The sequence below is a fragment of the Nylanderia fulva genome, unplaced genomic scaffold, assembly GCF_048542155.1.
Source record: "Nylanderia fulva isolate GAGA-0341 unplaced genomic scaffold, ASM4854215v1 Scaffold26, whole genome shotgun sequence".
NCBI classification, from domain to species: domain Eukaryota; kingdom Metazoa; phylum Arthropoda; class Insecta; order Hymenoptera; family Formicidae; genus Nylanderia; species Nylanderia fulva.
The window spans coordinates 2,240,005-2,265,857 of NW_028190325.1; the positions used below are offsets into that span (position 1 = coordinate 2,240,005).

The following is a 25,853-nucleotide window of genomic DNA, read 5'->3' on the forward strand; positions in this document are numbered from 1 at the left end:
TGTTTTGCAGATACGTGCCTTATTATTTAGTCCGTATTTGTCCGCGAAAAATAATAAGCCTAAATGTGCACAGAAAAAACAGTATCGGTATGTATATAAGAAGATTTCGCTCTTAACATCAATTAGTTTGTGAAATTTCTTTCCGGTGTACAAGTACTTTTAAAAATATTTTAGTGTGTAGTATGAGAGCTTCAAATTCGGTTTATCAAGGCAAAGTACGATAAGTAAATTTTCCCTTTTATATTTTATCCGCAAATAATTTACATATTTGTTGCATAAAATTGCAACAGTGTATAATAATCACATACATATACTCTTTTTTATTTTCAAAATCAAATTTATTTATTTATAAAAAATCCTACAACTACATATGTTTGAAACCATGTTATTTAATAAATACACATAATATTTTTATATAAATATGATTATCTTATATATGTTTTATTAATATCAAATAATATTTTTAAAAAATTGTCTACGTCATCTTAAAAATTGGGTATATATACAGCGCGCCGACATTGTGAGATACAGATATCGATTTGTTTTTAAAAAGTACACATTGTGATTAGGTTATTTAAAAAGAAATAATTGTTTAAAAAAGTGGTATGTTCGCGACAAAAAAGTAAGTTAATACTATTTATTAAAAATCTAAAATGTAATATTTGAGCGGATATATTAATTGGTTCACAGTGTCGTTACATAATATAACAGCATGACATACAGAAATCTGACGCTCTAACTCAAGCCAACAAACATGAATTTTGTACTGCGTTCGTCATATGATAATCTTATAAATGTTGTATTTATATTAAGGTCGATATGACTAAATTAATTTTTTGACATATTAGCATGATATTGAAAAAGACTGTCGTACAGTCGAAACGTTTATCTTATCTTTTGTATATTATGACATAAATTAATAATAAAAATTTTTTAATTAATATCTTATAAGCTCGTTAAGTTGGCCTTTTATTATATCACATATTTTAATTGTATACGAGCCGAAGTTTAATTTATAAAATATATATATAAAATTTAATTTTTATTAGGCCTTTTTTGAGCATAAAATTAGAATAAATTAAAAAGACATAAATATCAGATGTAACATTTATTAGAAGCGGAACGTTTTGTACTTTTACTTAAGACTTCTTCAGCCGCAATATACAACGCTATAAATATATAATATAAAAATTAATTTTAACAATTTATAGATTTTAAAATTTGATGTGGATGTTGTATAATTTTGTTTATTAAAAATAGAATCTAGTAACGAAAAGTAAGAAGAATCTAAATATTCGCAATTTTCTGTTGCATTTAGATCATTATGTTGTTGTTTTATGTAGATAGTCTCCGAGATCAACCTTTTATAATAGTTGTTTACATTGATCTAAAGTCTTGGGATTATCCCAGTCGAAATTATGATTAGTTTCCGTTATATGTTGGGACATTACCGTGTGTTATTATACATAACTGTCATTGTCCTTTCGTCACTCTTTGCTTAGATATATAATGCCGACGCTTTAAGATTGATGTCATCGTCTGATCATAACTCAATAGTCATTGTCAAGTAAAAGTGTTTATTATATACCGAATAATTTTGACACGTATACATATATATAAATAATTTTTAATCATTTGACACACTGTAAAATTTATTTTTTCAAACTTGGACAAACGATGTGAGCTTGGTTTAATTATGTATATAGACAATAACAGTCACATAAGATTTTAAAATCTCGGCTAAAGAAATCTTAAGTAAAAGTACGTTCCGCTTCTAATAAATGTTTTATCTGATATTTATGTTTTTTTAATTTATTCTAATTTTATGCTCAAAAAAGGCCTAATAAAAATTAAATTTTATAAATATAAATGTTTTAAAAATATAAATTATGTATATATTATGTCACAAATTAAATAATTTGTTTGTTGTTATAATAATTTTAGAATATAATTTAGCATGGCACAATATACTTTTGGCGAAATAAAAATCTTTAGTGATACGATAGATGATATGGAAATTATAAGGACTATGACTAGTACGGAAGATCCAGAAAGAGGCTTTTATGTTGCGGATATCGGTAATGTTATTCAGAAGCATCAAGAATGGATTACCAAGATGCCCAGAGTCGTTCCACACTTTGGTATGCATATTTTTTTATATTTTTATATTCTCAGTGATATACCAGTGATTTACAGCGTCAAGATTTAATATAATTAACTCTATTCAAATTTTAGCAATTAAATGTAATCCGGATCCAACGGTAATTAAAGTTCTCGCGGCTTTAAATGCCGGTTTTGATTGTGCATCCAAGGTAAAAATCTTTCTCCAATCATCAAGTATGGTTTAAATATGATTTATAGAGATAATCTCGAGATAATGTTATATAATATTTACGACACAGCAAGAAATAGAGCAAGTAATGCGACACGGAGTGCATGGCTCTCGAATTATTTTTGCGCACCCAACCAAATATCCGTCTCACATAGAATACGCTAAAAAGATGGGTGTCGAGCAGATGACAGTGGACAGTGAGAGCGAGTTGTTTAAGATTAAAGATCTCTTTCCCGAAGCTAAGTGAGTAGTAGTGGATACGTTTTAAAAAGAATACGCTTTTTAAGACAATCTATATTAGATCTCTTTTGACTGACACATCTTTTTGTGTAATAGAATTGTTATACGTATACGTTGCGATTCGAAGAATACGCCGATAATACTGGGATTGAAATTCGGCACCGAATTGGGTGAGGAAACTGTGCGTTTGATACAGCTTGCGAAACAACTAGATCTGAATCTACATGGCTTCAGCTTTCATGTCGGTAGTCCGTGCAGAGAGATGGAGGCTTACGGAAGAGGGATCGAATTGTGCAAACAATTAATTAACACCTCCAAGGCGATTGGACACGATAACGTGCAATTGATCGATATCGGCGGTGGATTTCCTGGCGAGACCGGAACGAATGTCGATATGGTATATTCCGAATTTTTCCAGATTCTTTTTTAAGATTGCGTATCTTTCTTTCAAATTAAAAAAATAGTCTTAAATTGTTAGAATATTACACATGAGACTTAAAAAAAAACGATATTAAGTAAAATAATAAAACTTGAATTAATGTTAAATTTATTAAAATTAAAAAAATTATTTTTCAATTTTCAATATAAAATTACTGTGGAAAAATTTAAAAGATTCATACCTAATTATCAGAAATATAAATAGTTATTTTCAGATATTCTTATTTATATATTTTTTCATTTACTACGTTGTTCATGCACATTTTTAGTTTGCCACTATTATCAACGATGCCATACAGGATCTAGATTCTAGCATAAAAATCATTAGCGAACCAGGAAGTTATTATGTAACTTCCAGTTTTACTTTGGTTACGTATATGCATTCCATAAAAATTAGTCTGAAAAATAGCAAAACAATGAGAATGTATTATATAAATTCCGGCGTATTCAGTTCCTTCATAGATGAATTGTTAGGTCTGCAAGCTAGAGTCCCGCTATTACTTTCCGAGGTAATTATATATTTGGTTTCACATTAAAAGCGCGTTTCTTTATCGATAGAAAATAATCGTTCAATTTATCCACCGCAGCCAATGAGCGACGAAAAATTTCTTTCAAGTATATGGGGACCGACCGCCGACTCATATGATTTAATTGTCAAGGAAGTGATGTTGCCGGAGCTTCATATAGGCGATTGGTTGGCTTGGAAAGATATGGGTGCTTACTCTATAGCCATGTCTTTTACATTCAATGGATTCCCAATCCCGATTGTGATACCAATCATTAGAAAGAGTCAATGGTTAGTGCGAAGAAATAGATAGATAAACAGTTTAATTATATATTATTATTTGTTTGTACAATAATCCTCCAACATAGCTTTTAATTAAATTATTGCATAAACTGAATCGTTAATATACTTGCAGGGAGAATTTTAAAGCGCAAATTGATTCAATATAGGAATTTGCTTCATTCTGCAAAAATCATTGGGCCAAACAACTTAATGAGAATAATGGAATGAATTCTTCTAATAAAATATAAGGTTTTACCAAAAATAAAATTAAATGTGTTATAAGTCTAGTTTTGTAATCCTTGAGAAATATTAAATAAGACTTTGTGACATGTTTTTAATATCTATTCAATATACACAACTATGATAAACTATGATAAATGCAACTATCGAAAAATTTAGAACTCATTAGATGCTTCACGATAAAAGACGATAAAAGATTGAAGAAACTAATTATGCGTAATTAGAAAGCCAACTGCGTAAATAAATGCAACATATGGTAAATCTTAAGAATTAATGTTTTTTTCAATTTCAAAATAAATATTTAATAATTTATAATTACACAATGATAAGATACAACAGAGTAAGATAAAAATTTAGTCTCATATAATTCACTAATATGTTAAATTACGCGATATATTATTTATTGATATTTTTTCGTATCTCTCATAGTTGTCGAAATATTTGCATAGGATTAAAATGAATTATCCTGTATAATTTTCAAGATATTATTTACTAATACATGACTAAAAGAAGCTAAGTTAAACTAACTTTCAACATAAAATTAACTAATTTTAAAATTAATTAATTTTAAAATTATTTAGTCGTATAAAATAACTTAGTTGAGTTGTCAGATAAATTACAAGATTTCAATAATTATGTAGAAACTCAAGAGGAAATATTGGTTAATAAAATACTTGTTGTATTATTTAATCAGGTGACAGCGCGATTAATTATGGTTCTATTGATAAGCATTCTTATCAAATTACGCTGGAATATGATCACTATAAAAAAATATGCCATTTAATTATTTTATCTTAAACCCATGTAAATAACGTTTGTAGTTTAGTACCACGATGTTTTGAAAAAGGAGAAGAAAAAGAGACAAAGAAAGAAAGAAAGAAAGATGATGATAGAGAGCAGAATAAATAATACACAGCCGATGCTATGGACAATCAGTCACCCTGAACGTGTCATACAGTAAGTTGACAAATAATGAACGTATCAATAAATTTATACGTCTTTATAAGTTAGCAGTTCGATTAACTAAAGTCTCTGGGATCGACTAGTTCAAACAAACTATAATTAATCTTCGTCAAAAGCTGTGATTAAATTAAGGATCTATCATCTATCTCATCTGTGATCTATAAGTCCAGGAATATCAATATTCATTGTAATATACATAACGACAGTTGGAAATCAACATATTAAAAATCGCAAGTATTATTTAAATTAGTATTTTCTTAAATTAGTTTAAAGAAGAAAATGTTAATTATGAACAAAATGTTAAATAAATTAATTGTCATAATCCATTCATCAAGCTGAATTTATGTAACATAATTCAGTTACAATCAAAGATATTAATTGAAGTTTATAAAATATTAACTTATTCTTTGCACAGGAAAAAATTTTGCGAATAATTTTGCTGTGTGTTTATTTGATTTCATCATGTCGCATTTCAATTTCAAAGAAATAAATATCATTGACGATGACATATAGATGACATGGATATCATTAAGAATATAATACAGATTGAAAATCCAGGGGATGCCTTTTATATAGCAGATATCAGTGATGTTATTAAACGACATCACGACTGAATAAGTAAAATGCCTAAAATTGTTCGACATTATATGTTTATGAAATTTATCACAATTTTTGCTCTTTATATATAATTGTTCTTTCCTTTAAATATACCTCCAAAAAAATTAATGCATTCACATGTTTTTCAAATTTTAACAATAAATGAAATTCAAATCCGATAGTAATTAAAGTCTTGGCAGCTTTAAACGCTTGTTTCGACTGCGCGTCTAAGGTAAAAAAATCTTATCTCTGTGTCACAAACGTCTAAATCTTTGCTTATATAGAGATTTCATTAAACTTTTTTCTCTCTTACCAACATATTCTATTTAATTTAAACTAACTAAATGAAAAAATTTAAGATTAAAATATTCTACAAATTTAATTTTGAAAAATCATATATTAATATTATATATAATCTTTGTATCTAAATTAACAAGTTGCCTAATAACTCAAAGTTAATTAAGGATGACATTTTTAAACAGCAAGAGATAGCGCACGTAATGCAGTATGGCGTGCAAGGTAAATGGATCATTTTTGCGCATCCAACTAAGTTGCCATCTTATATAAAATATTCCAAAAAAGTAAGTGTCGAACAGATGACGGTAGATAGTGAACTTGAATTGATAAAAATTAAAGAGTTCTTCCCCGAAGCAAAGTAAGTAAAACACAAATTCTATTTAGATATTTTTATTATAATTTAAATGACTTTTTCTATCGTTTTATTTTTTTATCGATGTATGTACAATCTAGATGATTTGAACAGAATTGTGATACACATCAGTTGCGACGCGAAAAATTTGCCGGTACCGTTAGGAGCAAAATTCGGTTGCGCACCGCGAGAGGAAGTTACGTGCTTAATACAGCATACGAAGGATCTCGGCTTGAATTTATATATTATACGGTTTCAGTTTTCATGTCGGTTCCCCGTGCTTAGAACTGGACGCCTATCGTAGGGGGATCAAAATGTGTAAACAGTTAATCGCTTTCGCAAGATCGATAGGCTGCAAAGACAACTGATCGATATCGGCGGTGGATTCCCGAGCGTGTATGACGAAGATTTCGATGTGGTATTTCTATTTACCAAGAATGTTTCTACTTATATATTGTTTGTTGATATCTGCGTTTTGTTACGTCTTTTCGAGTTGGTCAAGATTATTAATGGCGCGATCAAGGACCTGGAGCCCGATATAAGAATCATCAGTGAACGCTATTACGTGGGTTCGAATTTCACTTTAGCCTCCTTCTTGCATTCTAAAAAGCTTGCCATTTCCGAAAATATAAATATATTATGAAGAAATAAATAAAAAATATCAAATAAATATATTATAAAGAAACGATAATCGCGTAGAATAATTATCGAATTAACATAATATCGTAGCCGACGAGCGACGAAAAATTCCTATCGAATCTATGGGGATCGACCGCCGACTCGTGTGATCTCATTCTTAAGAATACGCTACTTTACGTTGCCGGAACTTTATGTAGGCGACTGGTTAGTCTGGAGAGATATGGGTGCTTACACGTTAGCGCTTTCCAATACATTCAATGGGTTCCCGGTTCCAGTTGTAAAACGATTTATTAGAAAAACTCAATAGTCAGTATCCGTAAAAATATGTGTACGTCAAAATGATATTAAATTTTGCATGCTTGAAAGAGAATATATTTAAATTATAACACAACATATATATATACATATACGTATACATTTTTTTTCTCTTTGTAATAATATATTAATACTTTCAGGAAAAGTTTTCTAAAACAAATTAATCAAATGTAAGGTATATTTTATTTCGGACAATGCATTAAAAATAATATTAAGTGAACATAATATATTATCGAAGAACATTTCAACAACATTTACTTTACGAATTTGGTTATCATAATATTGTTTGTTCAATATTTTAAATTTTAATATAAAAAAGCTTTTTTTAATAATATTAATTAATAAATTTAATAAGTATCTATATAATTTTGATAACTGCGGTTCACTCACTTTTTACTTTATGACTACATGTGATTTTTAAATAACTAATTTTATCATTTTACATGTTGATATAATCGAATTACAAATTTTGTAATTATGTGTTTTATTCTTTTAATGTATTTCGCACATTATTGCATGTTTTAATATAAAAAATAAAGTGTTATTATATTATATTCCTAACAGGTTTATGTTTTCTTCAAATATTTCGGTAAAACTCTCTAAAGAAGATCACAATTATGATTTGCAATTGAAATAAGAAAGAGAATAAATAAATAGAGTAGAATAAGCGCTGAGAGAGAAACGAAAAGAAGAAAAATAGACATATTTGCCGAAGGTTTTACAAAGTTTTTTGTACGTAGACAGATACACTATCGATCGACTGCACAAATTCGCGCGCATCAAAAATTGCGACGAAATTTTTGTACGAATTTATTTGGAATGCACGACATTCGCAATTTCTTTCTTTCGAGGTATGTGTTATTTTTATATATTTATCTCGCCTTAACGGCTGTAAATGGGTTAATCGAATAAATTATGTAAATAGTACAATCACATTGATGCATGGAATAAGATTAGTGTAATACAAAAATATAACGCGCAATAAACTTTTAACGAATATGCAGATAATTTACACGAATCAAATGACGTAAATAATCTCGCGTTTACATATACTAGGTTACATTATATCGTAACAGTAATCCGGTAACAGTAATCTTTATTTCCAATAATAAACCGCGACGATGTAGATAAGAACCGACGACGAGGGGATTGACCATAAAAAGTACTTTATTCCGAATTGTATCTCTTTATTTAATGAGACCCAAACGAAATAGGAAGCGAAAACTCCATATTTCATCGCGATCTATCTCATCGAGAAAGACCTATGAATCACTCGGCCCATTTCATTGATTCTCATTTCGCAATCTTTCATCTTTATCGCGAATCCGCTGTAATCGCGATTGTTCGAGAAAACTGCCGCGTTTATCACTCGTAAATATCGTACAACGAGGCGATCGTATCTAATTTTATGGAAAGTAGACAACCGTGTGATCTATGCAAATTTTACGGAGACTTTTAAATATACAGAGAGGTAATTTTAATAATTACCAACAATCCTTTAGCTCTGAAATGTCGCTAGTATAGGGTAGTATCGATTTCGCGAAGGGCATTTTTCTCTTCTCCCTTTCGTTTCTGAATCGAACGAAGCTGGGGCTCGCTGTCGACGCGAACTGGGCACTAAGTATGCATAGACGGGTTTCCGGGTTCGCGTTCGGACTTCACCTTTACGATCCGTTGGGTCGGTCCAGTAACTAGTTGGCATGGCGCCATGCATAGAAGCGCGCGCTAATAAGTGTATATACCTGCTCTGGTAGCTACAACCCCGCTAATACTCGAGCGGCTGACAAATGCTCCAATATCCGCCGCCATCGTCAGTACCCAGCCGACACCAAGACGAGTTTCCTTTAGTGTTCGGCCGAGTTTTTACTAGCTCGGGCATGCTCCACTTCGTGTCGGGTCACGACGCAGAGCATCGTACATATATATCTATCCAGTCGAGAAATCGCTACGTTGACATACTTAAAGCTGAGAATAAATTTGTTTCAATCTTTTATCAGGAGAGGAGCAAGAGACCGAGGTGAAAATTCAAGAATGTCATGCAAATTCGAATGATTTTATGTAAACATTATTGCAGCTCCAAACAAAGACTTTGCGTATATCTTCCTCATCCGGCTATTAATATCGATTCTATATCCGGAGCGACCTTTCGCTATATAAATTCACGTAGTGCAAAAATCGCTTATTGGATTACGTGGCAAAAGTTCAGCGGGAAAATATGGTCACCGGTGATATGAGGGCGAATATGAGAGATAAGGGTGGATTACAGTCGGCGGAGATCTATCGCAAGTTGAGTTTCTCTGGATTAACCCTTTGCGTTTGTGAATCCAACTGGGTTAACCGCGGTCGCGTTCTATTTTCTCTCTCTCTCTCTCTCTTTCTCTTTTCGGCATGCAGCTTGATTGGCCTCACCACAGTTTTCACGGAGAAATGGCGAATTGGCTGTCAACCCGCTACAAATACACATGGATGGCGACGGATTAAGAATCGGGGTTACGAAGACCCACGCCGATTCGATCGACCGTCTCTTTCACATTTTTTTCAACGAGAGTTGTATTTTCAGAGGACCAATTTCATGCGCGTCACACTGTGAATGACGCTGCTTTATAACCCTGAATTGTGGTCGCGTTGAATCAATAGCCGGTTGCCGTGCTCGGACACACTCTCCACTCCGAGATTTGTATTTGTTCCATTCCGATAGCTCGTTATACACACATACACGTTTTCCCCGCAGGATTGACAAGGATTGGAGCAATTCAGAGAAAAAATGATCGTTAAGTAAGATTTATTCTACGTATTTCGCATTAAAACTGCCAAAGCAAAATATTGACGTCATCGACGAGCCCTTTTTTATTAAAACAGTTTTACGTTGTGCAAGTTTTATCCGGATAAAAAAATAAATAAAAAAAAATCTATAAATTATAATGCTGAAAACAATGAAATACAAAACTGGATCTAACATCAAATAAATAAATTGCTAAGTGAGGCATCATGTGTCATCAATAATGTTTTTCTCAAAAAATATTATTGCTAATAATACAAGACGTAGAATTTTTTATTTTTATATAAAATTATTCGAATTCACATAATATATCTGTAATTGTCCAGACTTGACAATCGTATAAACTTTCATTGATTTCTGAGCGCGGAAAAGGATTTTACAACATATGTATTTATTTTCACGATTAAGTATACGTTTCTATATTCTTCATTTCGTGATTTTAATATTATTTAGCACTTTGCTACAATATTATAAGCTTTGTTCTTGCTGATTTTCCATTATCTTCATTTCTATATAATTATTTTTGCATGTATTTCATTTCAGTGAATATTATTTATATAATTAATCGTTAGATATCCTAACTCTTTCCCTCTCTCTGAATACTTTTACCTCTACAATGTGAAACACGACTTTATGATATTACACATAGTATGTGTTGCTCTCGCCCCTATCACAAAGTTTGACAAATAAAACAATACGTTCGCTATTTATTTGTAATTTCAATTGACAGGCCGAGACCTGCTATATTATGTGAGAGCTTGGAGAGTCCTTTGAAGTATTATTATAATACTTCAATACGAGAAATACATATAATACATATTATTATATACCGAAATATTGTAACACGATTTCATTTAATTAATTCACGACAAACGCGCAGCTTTAGTAAAATGAGCACCATTGAGCGTGTAATTTATGCTTAAAAACAATATCGTGGACTTTATGAATCAACGGGTACGTACGTCAACATCCTTTATGAAAATACAATCAGCTTAATTTAGCTGATTTATGCGCACTGTGAATTATTAATGTTACGCCGTTATTTTAGACGTGAAACGTAAAAATGTAAAGTTCAATTACGGTTCATACTAATATCTATAATAATTCATTACCACGCATTTGGTATAATTTTTTAAACATTATATGCATTATGAATCTATGAATAATCAACGACGAAAAATGCACATTGCCGAGAATCAATCGATCGTACGGTTGACGTTAAAGTTAGCGCGGTCCACTTTTGACGATAGATCAATAAATCGCAGGTGCCAACTGTTCGCAATTTGCGAATTAAATCAAAAGCGACGAAATCAGAGCCCTCCCTTTATCGCCGGTGATTTTTCGAGAAGGGTCGTCACGACGGGAAAAAAGCACACACATTCGCGCTTTTCATCTCGAGTGTCATCAGAGAGATAGATAGATAGAGAGGAGTTGATGCTATGTGGTATGGCGGATCAAAGGAATCGGCGTACCTAATTGCTATTTACCCCTGTAGTAACGTCCCTGTAATAAGCCAGCCGTCGCGCTAGACCTTCCCAGAAGCGATCACTCTCTCTTTTTCTTCCTTCTCATCCCTTGGTTCGGCTGGCGCGTTTCCGCGAGAATTCAACGACTCTCGAGAGAATTGTCGTCGACCGCTCGTCGTTCATAAGGCGAGCTCGCCTCGGAGACTCGTTACAAGGGGCTGCGACTCTCACTCCTCCGCCAGAATTTTCATATCCAAATAGTGCTCGACATCGAGCGATGCTTCAGCCGAACGCAAGAAGAAGGAGGAAAAAGAGAGAGCCCACTTTGGCGCGAGCAAACGTTCGGGGAAAATAAAGTAACGTCTCAGAATCGAACGTGTTATTCGCCGTTGCCAGAAGGTAAACGGCCCCTCTGCTGTAAAAATTTTCGCTATTTTTCTAACATGAATTCGAGCTCTCACGAACTTTTTTCCTTCTTATCGGTCTTACTTACACCACCGCGTGCCAAAGTATATATTCTGGCAAGTAGAACACTTGTATTAGCCGTCTAAGCGGCTTGAACAAGTTCTTCCCGCTCACCGATAATATATTTGGACGTAAATATTATAACGATTGATTGAAAAATAGCGAGTATGTTACACGAACAAATATATACGAATATAAAATTGATGTCGTGCAACAATTGTAACGAAACTTTCCGAGATATTACACAGAGATCATTTTATTGTCGGTTTTATTGTATCATCTTTTATCGTCTTATTTTTCTTGAGATGAACAGCTGATACATCGGGATACTCTGGTACCTTTGTTATCAATCTTGTTCAGATATCTCATACAAGCGCGATATCAAAAGTCTCTTGACGCGAAATATTCTGTATATTTGTTCGGAAAATGTAGGAGATAGTAGAACATTGTGTACACGAGACGCCGCAAGATCAAATGTGTGGAAGACTTGGAAGTTTGTAACATTGTGTGAGAGACAAAACTAGCTCTCTGCTGAACTCGATTTTCTGGCTGTCGTTAAATTAACGGGCTACAGTTTTCTCTCTACGCGTTCACCTTTCCTCCACGGACTCATTCCGAAACGCATTTCCGATGGATATGTGAAAATTATCTGTGTAAACAATTTCGAAAAACGCGTTTATCTTTTCATTCTCAATACTTTCCGCGAAATATATCTGTCTAAACAGAAGTGATTAAATGACAATTATATCTTGTATCAAGCAGAGAATTCAATATCGCGAAAATTAAAAAAAACTTTTTCAATTTAAAGGTCAGCTATAATTCAAAATATTTTGTTTCTATTCATGTCGAAAAAGTTATGAATTTCTCTATAATATATAAAGCGACATTAAATCGCTAAGCTTCTTTATAAATTTGTAGAAGAGCTACGATATTGTTGGTCGATTAATGTGTTACCTCCTGTTCGTAAACTCGGTCTAAGTTGTTGGATCACGTGAAAAACGACTTACTGCTCTTTTTCGGGATTAGCGTTCACGGGAGGAAAGGTCGAGAGCGGCTGCAGAAGGAAAGGGTGAATCTCTTGCGAGGAAGGTGAGAAACGGAAAGACGAAAAACGTGAGAGGAAGAGAGAAATGCTCGCAATGGGAAGGAAAACGGAAAGAGGACAAGTCTTTATGGGGACGAATAACTCACGCCCCCTTATTGAAACTTCCGCCCGAAAATGGATTAAGACGGCTCGCATGGAATTTGTCGAAATTTCCGAGGCGCGTAATTTATTCTTGCTTCTATCTTTTCATTTTAGGAAACTATACAACCTGGATGGTCTATGAATACTTTATGCCTCGGCCTTGAGGAATTAATTTCCGTATAAGAATTTTTTCGACGTGTAATGTGTTGTCACATGTAATGTATGTACATACATACATACGTATATGTAATATACAATTGACAAAATACAATTGAGATATGTTATGATATTTATTCACTCATAAATATCTGGCAAGCGAAGGTATCCGACGTTGATTCTTAAAATACAACGTTATTGCATGTTTCTATTGAACACAAGAGAGAAGACGTTAAGATATATATCATGCAATATTCTTGAACCGTAAGTTATCGATTGGCAGCAATAAACTCGTCTTTTAAAGATATTTCTTTAGTACATGTACGTAAAGAATATATGTTATGTGGCTCAGCTGAGTACACATTTTCCCACCAAATTATTAATAAAGTTTTTTATATCACACGTTTAAAGAGATAAATGCATCAGCGAGGAAATACAAAGTAAAAGCTTGTAATAAGAGACCATTCATTGTTTGAGTCAGATTATTTAACGAGCAAATAAATTTTATGAAAATAAATAAAAGAATTTCAGCATTATGTAATAATTACGTTGATTATTGATCTCCTGACTTGCATTATACATATATCACAGATGTTTTTTAAATATCTTCACCTTTTAGAAAATATTCTAAAAATATTGTATGTTTTTTTAATTCATTCGTGTTTGATTTAATTTCTTATTTCATTAATATTTGATTTAGTTTAACTTATAAGATACTATAGCAAAATATCATATGGCAAATGATTGTCAGTTGCACTGAATAATTAATAATTCGTTAAATATCATATAAAGCAATAATGAATGGAAACTTCTTGACAATTGATACATTTATTAATGAGATTAGTCGATAGTACGTTCTTATGACAGGTGGTAATGACCCTTAAACATTGATCTTATAATTATATCTTCTAAAAAGAAACACAATTTCCATTAAAATTCGATCGATATGCTTATGTCTACAATTATATCTTTAGATATCAATTCATCTTCCATCTTTGAATAGTTTTTCTACGAGACTAACGTGAAGGATAGAGTTGACGGTGAAGGTAGAGGATAAAACTAGGGCGAAACTAGAGCGCGGGATAACGATAAGGGCTCGAGATCCGTAGTATTTCGAGCGGATATGAAATTGCGTGACACTACCGCGACGTGAACGAAATACTCGTTTCTCTCTGCCACGTGACATTTATACCTCGGGGCTTCGACAGGCAGCCTCGAAGATGATGAGCGAATCTTTTCTAGGAAGCAACTTTCTGTTCAGCGATTCTGTCTCAATCATCTCGATGTTTGCGTTTGCGCGATTCACGCACCGCATTTGTAAACGATCGGTTGCAATCAAATTTTCCTTATTTTCGTAATATATAGATATATATATATTTATTACGAAAATAAGGAAAATTTATATATATATATATATATATTTATATATATATATATATATTCGCGCAAACAGAAATTTCATCCAAGCTTGAAGAACGTACGATAAATCGATTTCCCGGTAATAAAATATAAATGCGATTTCCCTTTGTCTCTCCTTCTTCCTATTTATTTGCAATAGTTAGTAATTGCGGCAAAAAATGCGACGCGGAAATATTACTAAAACAATTTCTATATCGAAGAGAGTGTTATATTCCACATTTCATGTTCGTAACTAATAAAGTAACCCAGACCAGTTACTTAGTCCTAGATCCCATTCATTCACATGCATCTTCTCGCTCGCTCGTTCATAGAACACGTTCATATATATAATTGGTCTAATCTAATCTCAGTTCGCCGTACTATATACCAAACAAACTGCAACAATATCGCATTTAGCCATTCGGAAGTATCTCGTCGTAATTGCTGTGGAAGGGATGATATTACAGAGTGCCCCCCGGATCACAAGCGATATATCACGGTGATATTACACGCCGTGTATATCCGCAACAATACCGAAACTTACTATGCGCGAATACGCAACTATTGTACTGGTTCAGTGTCGTTATAAATCGTGGGAGAGGCGTAAGCCAAGGGGACCGGAACCGGAGTGCCGGAATTAAATTTCGCACGCGGAACGCGTTTCCGCCGCGAGCGGCGCAGAAAGGCAAATAAACGAGCGAGAACGGAATAAGAAAAAATGGCGAAACTCTCAAAGACACAAGTGGCTGAGAGAGAACACGCGGTGCTTTTCCTCGTATAAATATTACAAATACATCGTAAATTAATGGTATGGTTCAAGAACCTGATTACGAAAAAGAAATAACGAAATGAATAAAATTCGTCTTGCCATTTTACGATTTTAAGTATTATACACTAAAATTATGATAAGTGAATATTAGCGCGCGAAACTAAAAAATAATATCATTGAAATTAATCATTTAAAGAATAATGCATATATTAAATTTATATTGATCTAAATTCATTTTATTACTTGTTTCTTTCTTCAAAGTCTTAAACAATAATATATAAAAATTTGCGAAATGCAATAATGCAACATTGCGCAAATTAAAAATACATTAATTAAAAAGTATCGCGATAAACAGCGCAACAGCTGAACAAGTAAATATGTGCATATGAATAAATACAGGAAATGGCAGAAATAGTTGTGTTTTGTTCATCGTATTAAAACTGTACAAAAGCTCTCGTGTAAACATCCTCCTAACGTTCGAATTAAATTTTGCAAAGAACAGCGCGATGTCTGCCCGTGGCAAAACCGGACGAGAGGAGTAAGGAGAGAAAGGAAAAATGTTAACAGGCACGCAAGAAAGATAAAGCGATCTTTTCGGCTCGCGTTCTTATAGAAGCACGAAGAGGACCGCTCTGGCTCGTGGCGGAATTGCGTTGCTCGCCAAATAGCCGGATGATCATTGCTACAATGCGCATTGTATAAATAACTCCTTAACGAGAAAAAAAAAAAAAAGAAGAAAAAGTAAGATTCTTTTTATAAAATCGAGGGAAACGGGAGAATTTTGCACCAGAGAATTCGTAGATTTATTTCGTTCATCCGATGCATCTGATTATTATTAAGAATTAATTGCATTCCTGCTAACGATATATACAAGTTAAAATTTCGATCATCGATTTCTAGAGTTAGATTCTTTTCATTCGAAAAAAAAAATCTTAGCTTTTAGCTATAAATTATTATTATTTTTTTTTTTTTTTTTTTCAAATCGCTCGCTTATTCGAGAGAGACATGCTGTATTCTAACATTTCCCTCGGGAGGAGCAATAATACCGGAGAATGCAGTGGTTCCCTCGTTTATCACGCGTATAATTGCACTCACTTTACGCCCGCTATACGAATACCGGAATATACGCGTCGGCTCAATGTCGTTATAAATCGTACCGCGCGTAGCATCGCGAGGGGTTGGGGTTGGGATCGCGGTGCACGGAATTAAATTTCGCAAGGAGCAACGTGTTCCCGTCGCGACGGGCTGGAGCGAAGAAGACGAAAACGCTGTCGCGCCCCAGAACGGAAAACAACGTTTCCCTGGCACGCGTAACGGAAACGGTATCCTATAAGATAAATTTTCGGGCATGGCGGAATAATTGCAAGCGCGAGGACGGAGAACGAGAGAGAGATAGTTCGCTCATTTGAAAATTAGCACGAGAGTAATAAAAAATCTTTCGCGCAAAAAAATTACAAATACAAATGCGTATCTATTTTGTTTCCTTTTTGCGAAAAATATATATAGCCTTTCATTAAATTACAAATAGGATATTTCATATCACATCTCGCAGCTAATATTAAAGTTTCATACAAGCATTTCCTCTTCCTCATTATATGTCACAAACGGAAATATGTCGAGATATCTTGCCGGCATAATTATTGATGAAATATTTTTGTTTGAAAACTCTTGTCGCATTTCGCGCGCGTGGTTGTAAATCGCGACAGCACGTATAGTAAAGGGAATGGCAGCATGGTATTCAATTTCGTGGGCGAGAGAGAAGCTTTACCATTGCGCTTGAATACAGACGGAGCAAGTAAGAGAAGATAGGGAAGATGGTGGTGGTGGTGAGATGGTAGCACGAGGGAACGGGGAAAACAATGTTGCTGCGGCATGTCGGTGTGCAGCAACCCCTCCCAAATGTCTCGGCGACGGCTCGTATGCGAGCCGCCTGTCCCATCAGTTATCGTCAAAACGCCCTGAAAATGCCTCAAGCTTCGCGGGCTGTAATAATTGAAGAGACTCGCGCGCACGCGCGTAAGAGAGAGAGAGGGAGACGAGGCGAAATTGAGGCGAGGTAAATTGAGAGACGTCTTTGGATTAAGGGAGGAGGACGAAGATGCTTGCTGCCACATGCGTCCGCAGCGATACAGCTATGCTCTTAGTAAATTATTGCAAACGGATAGCTGCAACGATGCTGCATTGCACCGCATCGCTCGACTTGCGATCCTATGAAGAATATATGCGCTCCGTATATATATTGTGATAGCTTGCGTATTCCCTTTAATTCTTAGGCCTTATATTTTCAATTTTTTTTATTTTATATACAATTATATATATATATATATTTTTTTTTCTAAATCTTTCTATATTTAAGTTAATATATATAATATTGAATCTCTCTTTATATTGACAAGATTAAGAAAATATAAGCATATCGATAAAGCCATTAAATTTTGATGAATTAAATTCCACATTAATTATCACGATTAGGCGCATCTGTTATCGTCAATCGTGCTTGAGATGCACTTTCCGCCGACGAGGCCGCTAATGAAGCGTAAAACATTAATTATCGCGCGATATCACTACTACTGCAACAACTCTTTTCTAGTATTAATTATAGTCTTAATTGCGCAATCTGTTAGCCGATTATAAACGAGATGATATAACAATCGGATTGGAACACAGCTATATATCTATGGTAATTATGGGGATAATAATTAGTATTGACAATGATAATGGAATAACTGTTATAAAACAGTATTAATAGGTTTAATTAATATTATTAGATAATTACCAGTAAATCGATTTTAAAAACGAGATCGAGATTAATAATATATTCCGATAATTTACCTAATATGATATGTAATTATATACCACAATATATATTCTATTACAATATCGAATTTAATTATCCCTCAAGATAATTTTGTCTCTTCTACATTTAGATATACATTAATGTGAAAATAAAGAGCATAATGCATAATGATCGACGGCGCTTTATTTCGATCAGTAATACAGAGAATGCGTTTGCAACATGGTAGACAAATTGAAATGCGTTAGCCATACGGTATCCTATTACACTAATAACCGTTAAAATTAATCATCATCATAATCGGCGAACGACGTTGGTCACGTTTAACGGCTAACGGTAATTATTATACGACTAGTCGAGTTGGCGGCGTCGTCGGCTGAAGTAACAAATTATTGGCGATGTAATTCCAACATTTCATTATCTTAAGTGCCCGCGCCGACGAATATATCGGGCTATTTTCTCGGCATTAACGCCGACTATAATTTTTCCTCATGCGTATAGGCGTATTTCTCCAGCCAGGCGAATGAATCAATTGAACAGCGCACCCCGTTATATATCGGAATAGCAATTATACTTTATTACGAGCGATCGGTACTGTCTCTATGCGCGATACTCTCGTTTGTGAATTTCGTGCATTAAATTCCGCCTTGTAAATGGCCCGCTATTTTCCACGCAATCGACCCCGAAATATTTATAACCGTACACCGAATGCATATCGAATCGCGCGAGCACAATTGAATATTAACGCTCTTCTTATTTGCGCGAGATTTTACAACCGTTCATCAAACGCATGTGTTATATAGCCGGAAAAACAACTCTCCCATTTCTTTTTCTCATATTATGTTTCTCATATATGGTATACACAATATGCGATACATTTTTAGCCCGGAGCAAAGTTTATTGTTCCTACGTTCATAAAGGAAATTATATATATAGTAATCTTTTTTACGTTATATTAAGAATATTTTTAATTATCAAAAATTACAATTAAAGTTTACTGTTAAAACAACATTAAAAATAAATAAAAGGCAAAGCTAGAATTTATTTTACATGCTTTCGCTGCTGAATTCGTTGAAATTCTTGAATATTTAATATGTATATATATATATATATATATATATATATATTTATAATATTAATAATTATATAATATTGACAAATAAATATCGAAATATCGATATATATTATTTAGACAAGCATCTTCGCTTGGTTGGAACTAGTATAAAGCAGGTTTAAAACTTATTACTAGCTCTTTTGAAAGGATTCTGTGTGTGAACGGCAGTTTGTCGAATCGTACGCGTCTCGGGAGAGTCAAGGAATAGCGAGTGCACCAAGAGTGGGTTTCGCCGGTGGAACGGGGATGGAAAGGAGCCATTTCACGGAATGAAGATGTATGCGAAGAATCAGGAAGTCGCTGCTTGCCTTCCTGCAGCGGAGAAGCTAAAGCACTTTCGTCTCCAGGATCCAGGGCGACGCCAGGAGAACATTAGACACCCCGTCGGAGGGACCGAAGCTGCGTCAACGGCTACGACGAAATTGCACGTGAATTTATTTATTTCGTCCGTACGCTGTGTTTCGCTCCTTTTTTCTACCAGGGAATCGCGGGAAAATCGCGCCGGCTGCGAGCGACGAGGTGGAATACGCTAAAGGTAAGTGAAAAATACACGAAGGACGTCCCGTGTACATATCTTCGAGAAAGAGTAAACCTTTAACTCTCTACGTAGAAGAAACAGAGATAAGAAGAAAAAGACTTCGATTAAGACCTCGATATTCGTGACGTAAATGTTCGAACCATTATTCTCACATTATAAATTATTTGTGTTTCCGATCAATAAATTCGTATCAAGATATTTTCGAGTCTAATAAAAGAATAAGAACGATTTATTCAACGGTAACGATCGATCTGATGGCAGAGTTAATTTTCTCGTTTCGATTTTGACGTGGTTATCGCAAAACGTTCACCACGTGGATTTCGCGAGAATCGTTTAACACCGACGCGACCCCGGCAAAAACTGCACTTCAGTGACCCAAATGCGCGTCCGGCACGGTGGACAGAGCTTCATTTTAAAGGCCGTAAAAAACGTTCTTTTTGCGATCGCTCGATCCTGCCGTGTCCGCGCCGCGATGGAAAAACGCGCGGTATTGCGCGCATTCGACTTTGATCGCTTGACACCATCGGCGGGTCGACCCAGACGAGTACATCGGTCGTTCATCATCGGCTAAAGTTTGATAAAACTTGGTCGTCGGGGTCGAGCAACTTCGAGAGTCGAGAAACGTAATAAAGTGTGCCGCGACGAGACATAGATAATGATTAATTTAATTGCGCTCTCCTTTTGCCTTTATCTATCTGTCTATTTATCTTTGTCGATCTCCGTCTCTCTTTTTTCAATGAAAATTGCAATTTTCCGTCGTACTCGATAGTGAAATTGTGAAAATTTGCCGATCACAGTATCGCTGACCTCTTCAGCATCTCTTGGATTATTTTCTGCTATCGATGTCGAGTGCCAGTTGAGATTAAGATCTAATTTGAATAACTGCGTGAGAGGTTAATTTTTAGGAGAATTTCGATAGAAAGTAATTATGCATATAATTGGAACGAGAGTGTGTTAATTGAAGAAGTTCTCTATTCCAATATAAGCAAATTAGTCTAATTTTGCAATAGCGAGAAATGTAAGATTTCTTGAGAATCCTACGAGAAATTTATTACAAATTTTCTACTCTTAAGTTGATAGATATAGATATACATTTATGAAAGAAAATATACAGAAATTAAGAAAAATTACATTTTTGTTGGACGACCTTAAAAAAATCTGTGACAAGAGAATGTGTAATATTTTAAACATTTCTTACATAAATTTTTTTATATATTAAATATGTATATAAAAGATTTTAGTAAAATCGGAGCCAGGAGTATTTCAAGTATATCGAATTATTCATTAATGTCCTTCTTCTCTTGAGTAAATTTCGGAAAGACAAGAAATAGAAGCGATAGGGAAATGCTTCCGGTGACGTGACATGAGTCGGAAGAGCAGGGATTAGAGGGTGGCATCCGGATAGGAAAAGGCCTAAGCCGATAAAATTAATTTAATTTCTCGCCATTTTCGCTCCACTGTTCATACACTATCGTGAGGAAAGAAAAGACGAGTTCACGGTAATTGGAATTTTCATCGTTTTTCACGCTCTCATCTAATATACCTTAATTTTATCACTGCTGTCAAGTGGCGTGAAGCGCTCACGTTTTATGCCCCGAGAGACCAAAAGGTACAATTATAGAAAAATTGTGGTGAATTTTAAATGGATATGCAATATTTATTCTTTGAGTATTATAATTCTAAATTTTTTAATTACTTTTATAATTATGTTTCATAATATTGTTGTGACTAATTTTGTGTAATATATGTATATATATATGCTTGAAAAAAAAGTTACTAGACAAGGAGCTTATTCAAAATATCTACTATTCAACTCAATTGCGATCAATTAAATTTATTTTGCTAACAAGTTTTTCATGTTTAGGAAAAATCTGTTGAATTTACGAACGCGTAGAAAAATTAATTTAAAATGCAATCTTATTCGAGCAAGTGTTCAAGCGTAACATATTTTGCGAATTTTGATGTATCAGATATTTGCGATTGTGAAAAAATAAATAATGAATTACACGCTCGGGATTGTTTTATTAGATGTTTCTTCATGTATAATTAACTTTGCTTTTTCTAGATAATATTTTTTCCTTTCTCATCTCATACATTTTTGAATAAAGTATTTTACAATAAAGTATTTTTGTTATTTATAAATAGCAACTTTATAGTGGGCGAAAAAATTCATCAAGTGTATATAAAATATTCAAGAATAAAACAGAGTACTTCATAATCAATAAAATTAAAATATCTCTCCTTTTTCTCTTAGAATTAAAATATAATTCCATTTTTGACAATTTTTTTATATTAGATGGACAGAATTGACAGAATCGAATATTGAATAAAACATAATATATTATTAATTATTTTATAAGTATAAATAACAAAAAACTGCGCGAATTGATCATACATATTATAAATTCCAGTCTTGTATGATCGCATTGTCTTTTATTTCTGAACATTAAATTTTTTATTTTCTTTCCATTTGCATTATTTGTACAAATTTATCTGATGTAAAACAAGTATTATATTTTATATTTTTAATTATTCTACAAAAATGATAAATATTTTTATTAAAGAAAAATTAGCTTTAAATTTGTTTCAAAATAGTTATTTGACAAAATGAGTGTAGATTATTTTGAAATTAGGCAATTTTTGTTCTCTACGGTAGTACAAATCTTATCACCGTTCCATCACTAGCAAATCTCCAGAACTCGTTTGCTATAATCTCATTAAAAAAAAAGCTTTTAAAACTATGGCTTCATAAAGCAGTTTCTCGTACTTTCTGTTCCCTAACATTAAGCGAGATGAGTATCAATCCTCTGTAACTCTCTGTACTCGATCTCGAAACGTCGCGTATCTCGCGTATGTCGCGTTTGATTGAATTATAGTGGACAGCTTTCCGATCTCTTCGTTTCCTCGCAACATGAGCTTCACGATTGAATTACAACCACTGTCTTTTTACACTGACTAGATAAAACATCGGACTTCATAAAGGGCACAATTTTTACACTCTAATGTGAAATGTCAAACGAAAAATTTTACAATAATTTTGACATTGAAAGAATATGGATCGTCGAATAATAGAACAGAAAAATTTTCTAAAATATATATATGACGTTTTATGTCGCGAATACATAAAAGAACGTCTTTAAATTGCGATAGCCACAACAGCTTCGACATCGGGGGTGCATAATTTATTCGTAGATTTTATAGCGAGCTCGCGCTGTCTCTATTTCCGTGCGGATTGAATTATATAGGGCGTCGCCTTGATCCCTTTGGAGGTCGGATCCTGCACCGACTAAATTATAGATTCTACCATCGTGAATATAGACTAAGCAACGAGAGGCACATCACGCAGCGTCTGAAATAAACAGATAAAGCTCTCTGCGCGCGCGCGCGCGTAAGAGAGGAATGGAGGAATGGCTTTCTGTTTCTTCAGTAGGTAAAAGTACGAGGGGACGGAAGCTTGCGCTTAAGACGACGCTTATCATTCATTTTACTTCCGCGCTTCTTCATCTATACGACTCATCTACCTTCGTCGTTCGCTTCCTTGAAGAATCTATGATGGGATGAGTTGATTAATGACGGGTATACGCAAGAGTTTTGCAGAACAAGAACGGTGAAATATTGCAAAAATATAAGCAAAATAGAAGAAGGAAAAACGTGATATATAATTTTAAAATCATGACGCTGTCATCTTTTCATTTTTCAGTAATAATACGATATTGATATACTTTGATAATATACTGATAGTTTGAATAGATATTTTAGAATAAAGCCAACGATTAATAAAATTAATCAATTTAATTACTTTCTGAAGAGAGAGAGAGAGAGAGAGAGAGAGAACAAAACTTTAAAGTTTTACCATTATGATAAAAATTTTATTTTTTAATCAGAAGTATGACTTTTACAAGTTTAAATTGCGAAGTTAACAGATAAGTCTACCTAGGAAAATTGAAAGTTTAATAAATATTTCGCGATGCGTGCGACGGTCAAAGGATTGGCTCGGAATCGCGGTAATATGATCTTACAATAGAGAATTTGCGGATATCATATCTCGCTAAAAGATTCTAAACGAACGAAGTAAGATGGCGGTAATTCGAGAAAGATACCAAGACACGAAAATCGCTTGGGATTCGTGTTGTTTTATGGGACGTTGGAACGCTCGTTTCGCATTGTTTGTTCGCATAATAATTTACGTACCAAGTTGCTTGTAGGACGACTGCCGGCTTGAAGGCTGGATAGGCGGTCGCGCGAATAAGAAACGTTCTATATATGTCGCGTGTGAAATAGGAGCGAGTGCGGGGTGGAAAACACAGAGGACGAAATAATACGAGGTGAGCAAAGAGAGGAGAAAACTACATGTGTGCTTGCACGGATATCTACGAGCGAGCAAGAAGTTCTGCGTCGCGATTTTATATTCCTCTCATTTCTGAACGATATCTCTGTCCTTTTGTGTCGCTGCTTCCTCCCATCATTACATCCACTTCTCTTCTCCCTCATTTGTCTCTAGATTGCCTACTGTATTGTGTATGCGGCATGATTATGAGTTCATCCTGCAGAATGACAGTCGACTAATGCGAGTCACGTTTACGAAAACGAAAATCCATACTCGCTTTTCATAAAGCGCTGAACGCGATTTCAGCATAATGAAACCAGAATATTATACAAGAACTGCGAAAGGTCTCGCTCCAAATTCGAAATATCGTTTATATCTTATTAAGCCGAATTTAGATGTTCTACAATGATTATTTTAGATTATATCAAAGATTATATATCGATTTTTATTTTCTTAAGTTCACGAGGAAAGTATTACGAAGTAAAAATATACAAATACCGTGATGGAAAAATTCTCAATGTAAAAGTGGTTTCATCTTTTTTTACTCTTCGTTTTAATTAAAAAATATTAAATTTATTCTATATATAAATTTAACTCAGAAATAAATATTTTTATCGGCTCTCAATATAAAGAATATAAGTATGCTGCCTTCTAAGCCGGGCAATAGAGCCAAGGAAACGAAACGAAAAATTAATTAAACGGAACTGTATCTCAATTTGAGATCCCAAAGTTCCACATATAAATTAATTTCGAAACTTACATATGGAGAGCTTGGTAAAAGCAGTCGCCCGGAAAGTGAAAGACGCGGGTTCGATTCCCGCTTCAGCGACTTTTCGGACCTATATTTTTCTCGCTTATTTCTCCATATGTAAGTTTCGAAATTAATTTATATGTGGAACTTTGGGATCTCAAATTGAGATACAGTTCCGTTTAATTAATTTTTCGTTTCGTTTCCTTGGCTCTATTGCCCGGCTTAGAAGGCAGCATACTTATATTTTCTATATAAATTTAATTTTCTCAAAATAAAAAAAAATAAAAAAAAAAAAAAAAAACGAATAAATTGCTGTAGCGCTAAATTTTTCGATTAACTTTTACAATACGTCTGCATACTTTGGAGGAACTTCGAAGTAACGAAGTAGAATCTCGAGACGTTCAAAACGTACGATAAGGAGCGCTTAGCATTGTGCGCCAGTCGGACGGAAGGTTCACGACCTTGCAGCTTCGCACGTCCTTTTAACGCTAGATAGGTACTTGAGTTTTCATGACCTTGTCCGCATCGCCCGGTCTTTCAAGACACGCCGTCTTTGGAGCGGCGATTAATTGAAACGGGCCGTGTAAGATTGTGTGCGAGAACGTTAAGTACGGCTGAATCACCCTCCCGCGAGAAACTTGAACCGGCGTCCACGACGAAGACAATGACGTGGAAAATGGGCGTCTTTGTAGGACGTTTTCAAAAGAAGATTCACGTCGCCGACGTGGGATATTAATCAAGAGAGATCGTAAAGTCTGAGAAATTGTAACTATAAAAAAATTCGCAGTCTCTCATCAGAATCGTCTTGTCTCTCAGCGCTTATCCGGTTCCTGAAGTTTACGACACGAAGTTTAATCCCCCGGATCGATACATGTTAATCGAGGGAGTTAACACTTATCGTGAACGATGG

General features: G+C 34.1%; 2 protein-coding genes and 1 pseudogene across 10 annotated transcripts in view; 2 read left to right on the forward strand and 1 right to left on the reverse strand.

Annotated features, from left to right (window-relative positions):
* The window catches only part of LOC114936594 (agrin), a 464,192-nt gene that overhangs the window by 108,790 nt on the left and 329,549 nt on the right, over nt 1-25,853 (reverse strand). The window lies entirely within an intron of this gene.
* On the forward strand, nt 98-4,130 carry LOC114942753 (ornithine decarboxylase-like). 2 transcript variants are annotated; one of them, XM_029318187.2, is made up of 8 exons: nt 98-215; nt 1,945-2,141; nt 2,236-2,312; nt 2,403-2,575; nt 2,669-2,969; nt 3,280-3,519; nt 3,598-3,806; nt 3,931-4,130. In XM_029318187.2, exons 2-8 carry the CDS (start codon nt 1,958-1,960, stop codon nt 3,962-3,964), a joined length of 1,218 nt encoding a protein of 405 aa, XP_029174020.1. In that variant the 5' UTR covers nt 98-215; nt 1,945-1,957; the 3' UTR covers nt 3,965-4,130. The 2 variants fall into 2 exon arrangements, with proteins under 2 accessions (XP_029174020.1, XP_029174023.1); XM_029318190.2 differs by having other exon boundaries at nt 2,007-2,141.
* On the forward strand, nt 4,205-7,271 carry LOC114942754 (ornithine decarboxylase 2-like; annotated as a pseudogene). Its single transcript, XR_014924890.1, has 4 exons — nt 4,205-4,293; nt 4,859-5,829; nt 6,080-6,252; nt 6,361-7,271. The product of XR_014924890.1 is annotated as an ornithine decarboxylase 2-like (transcript).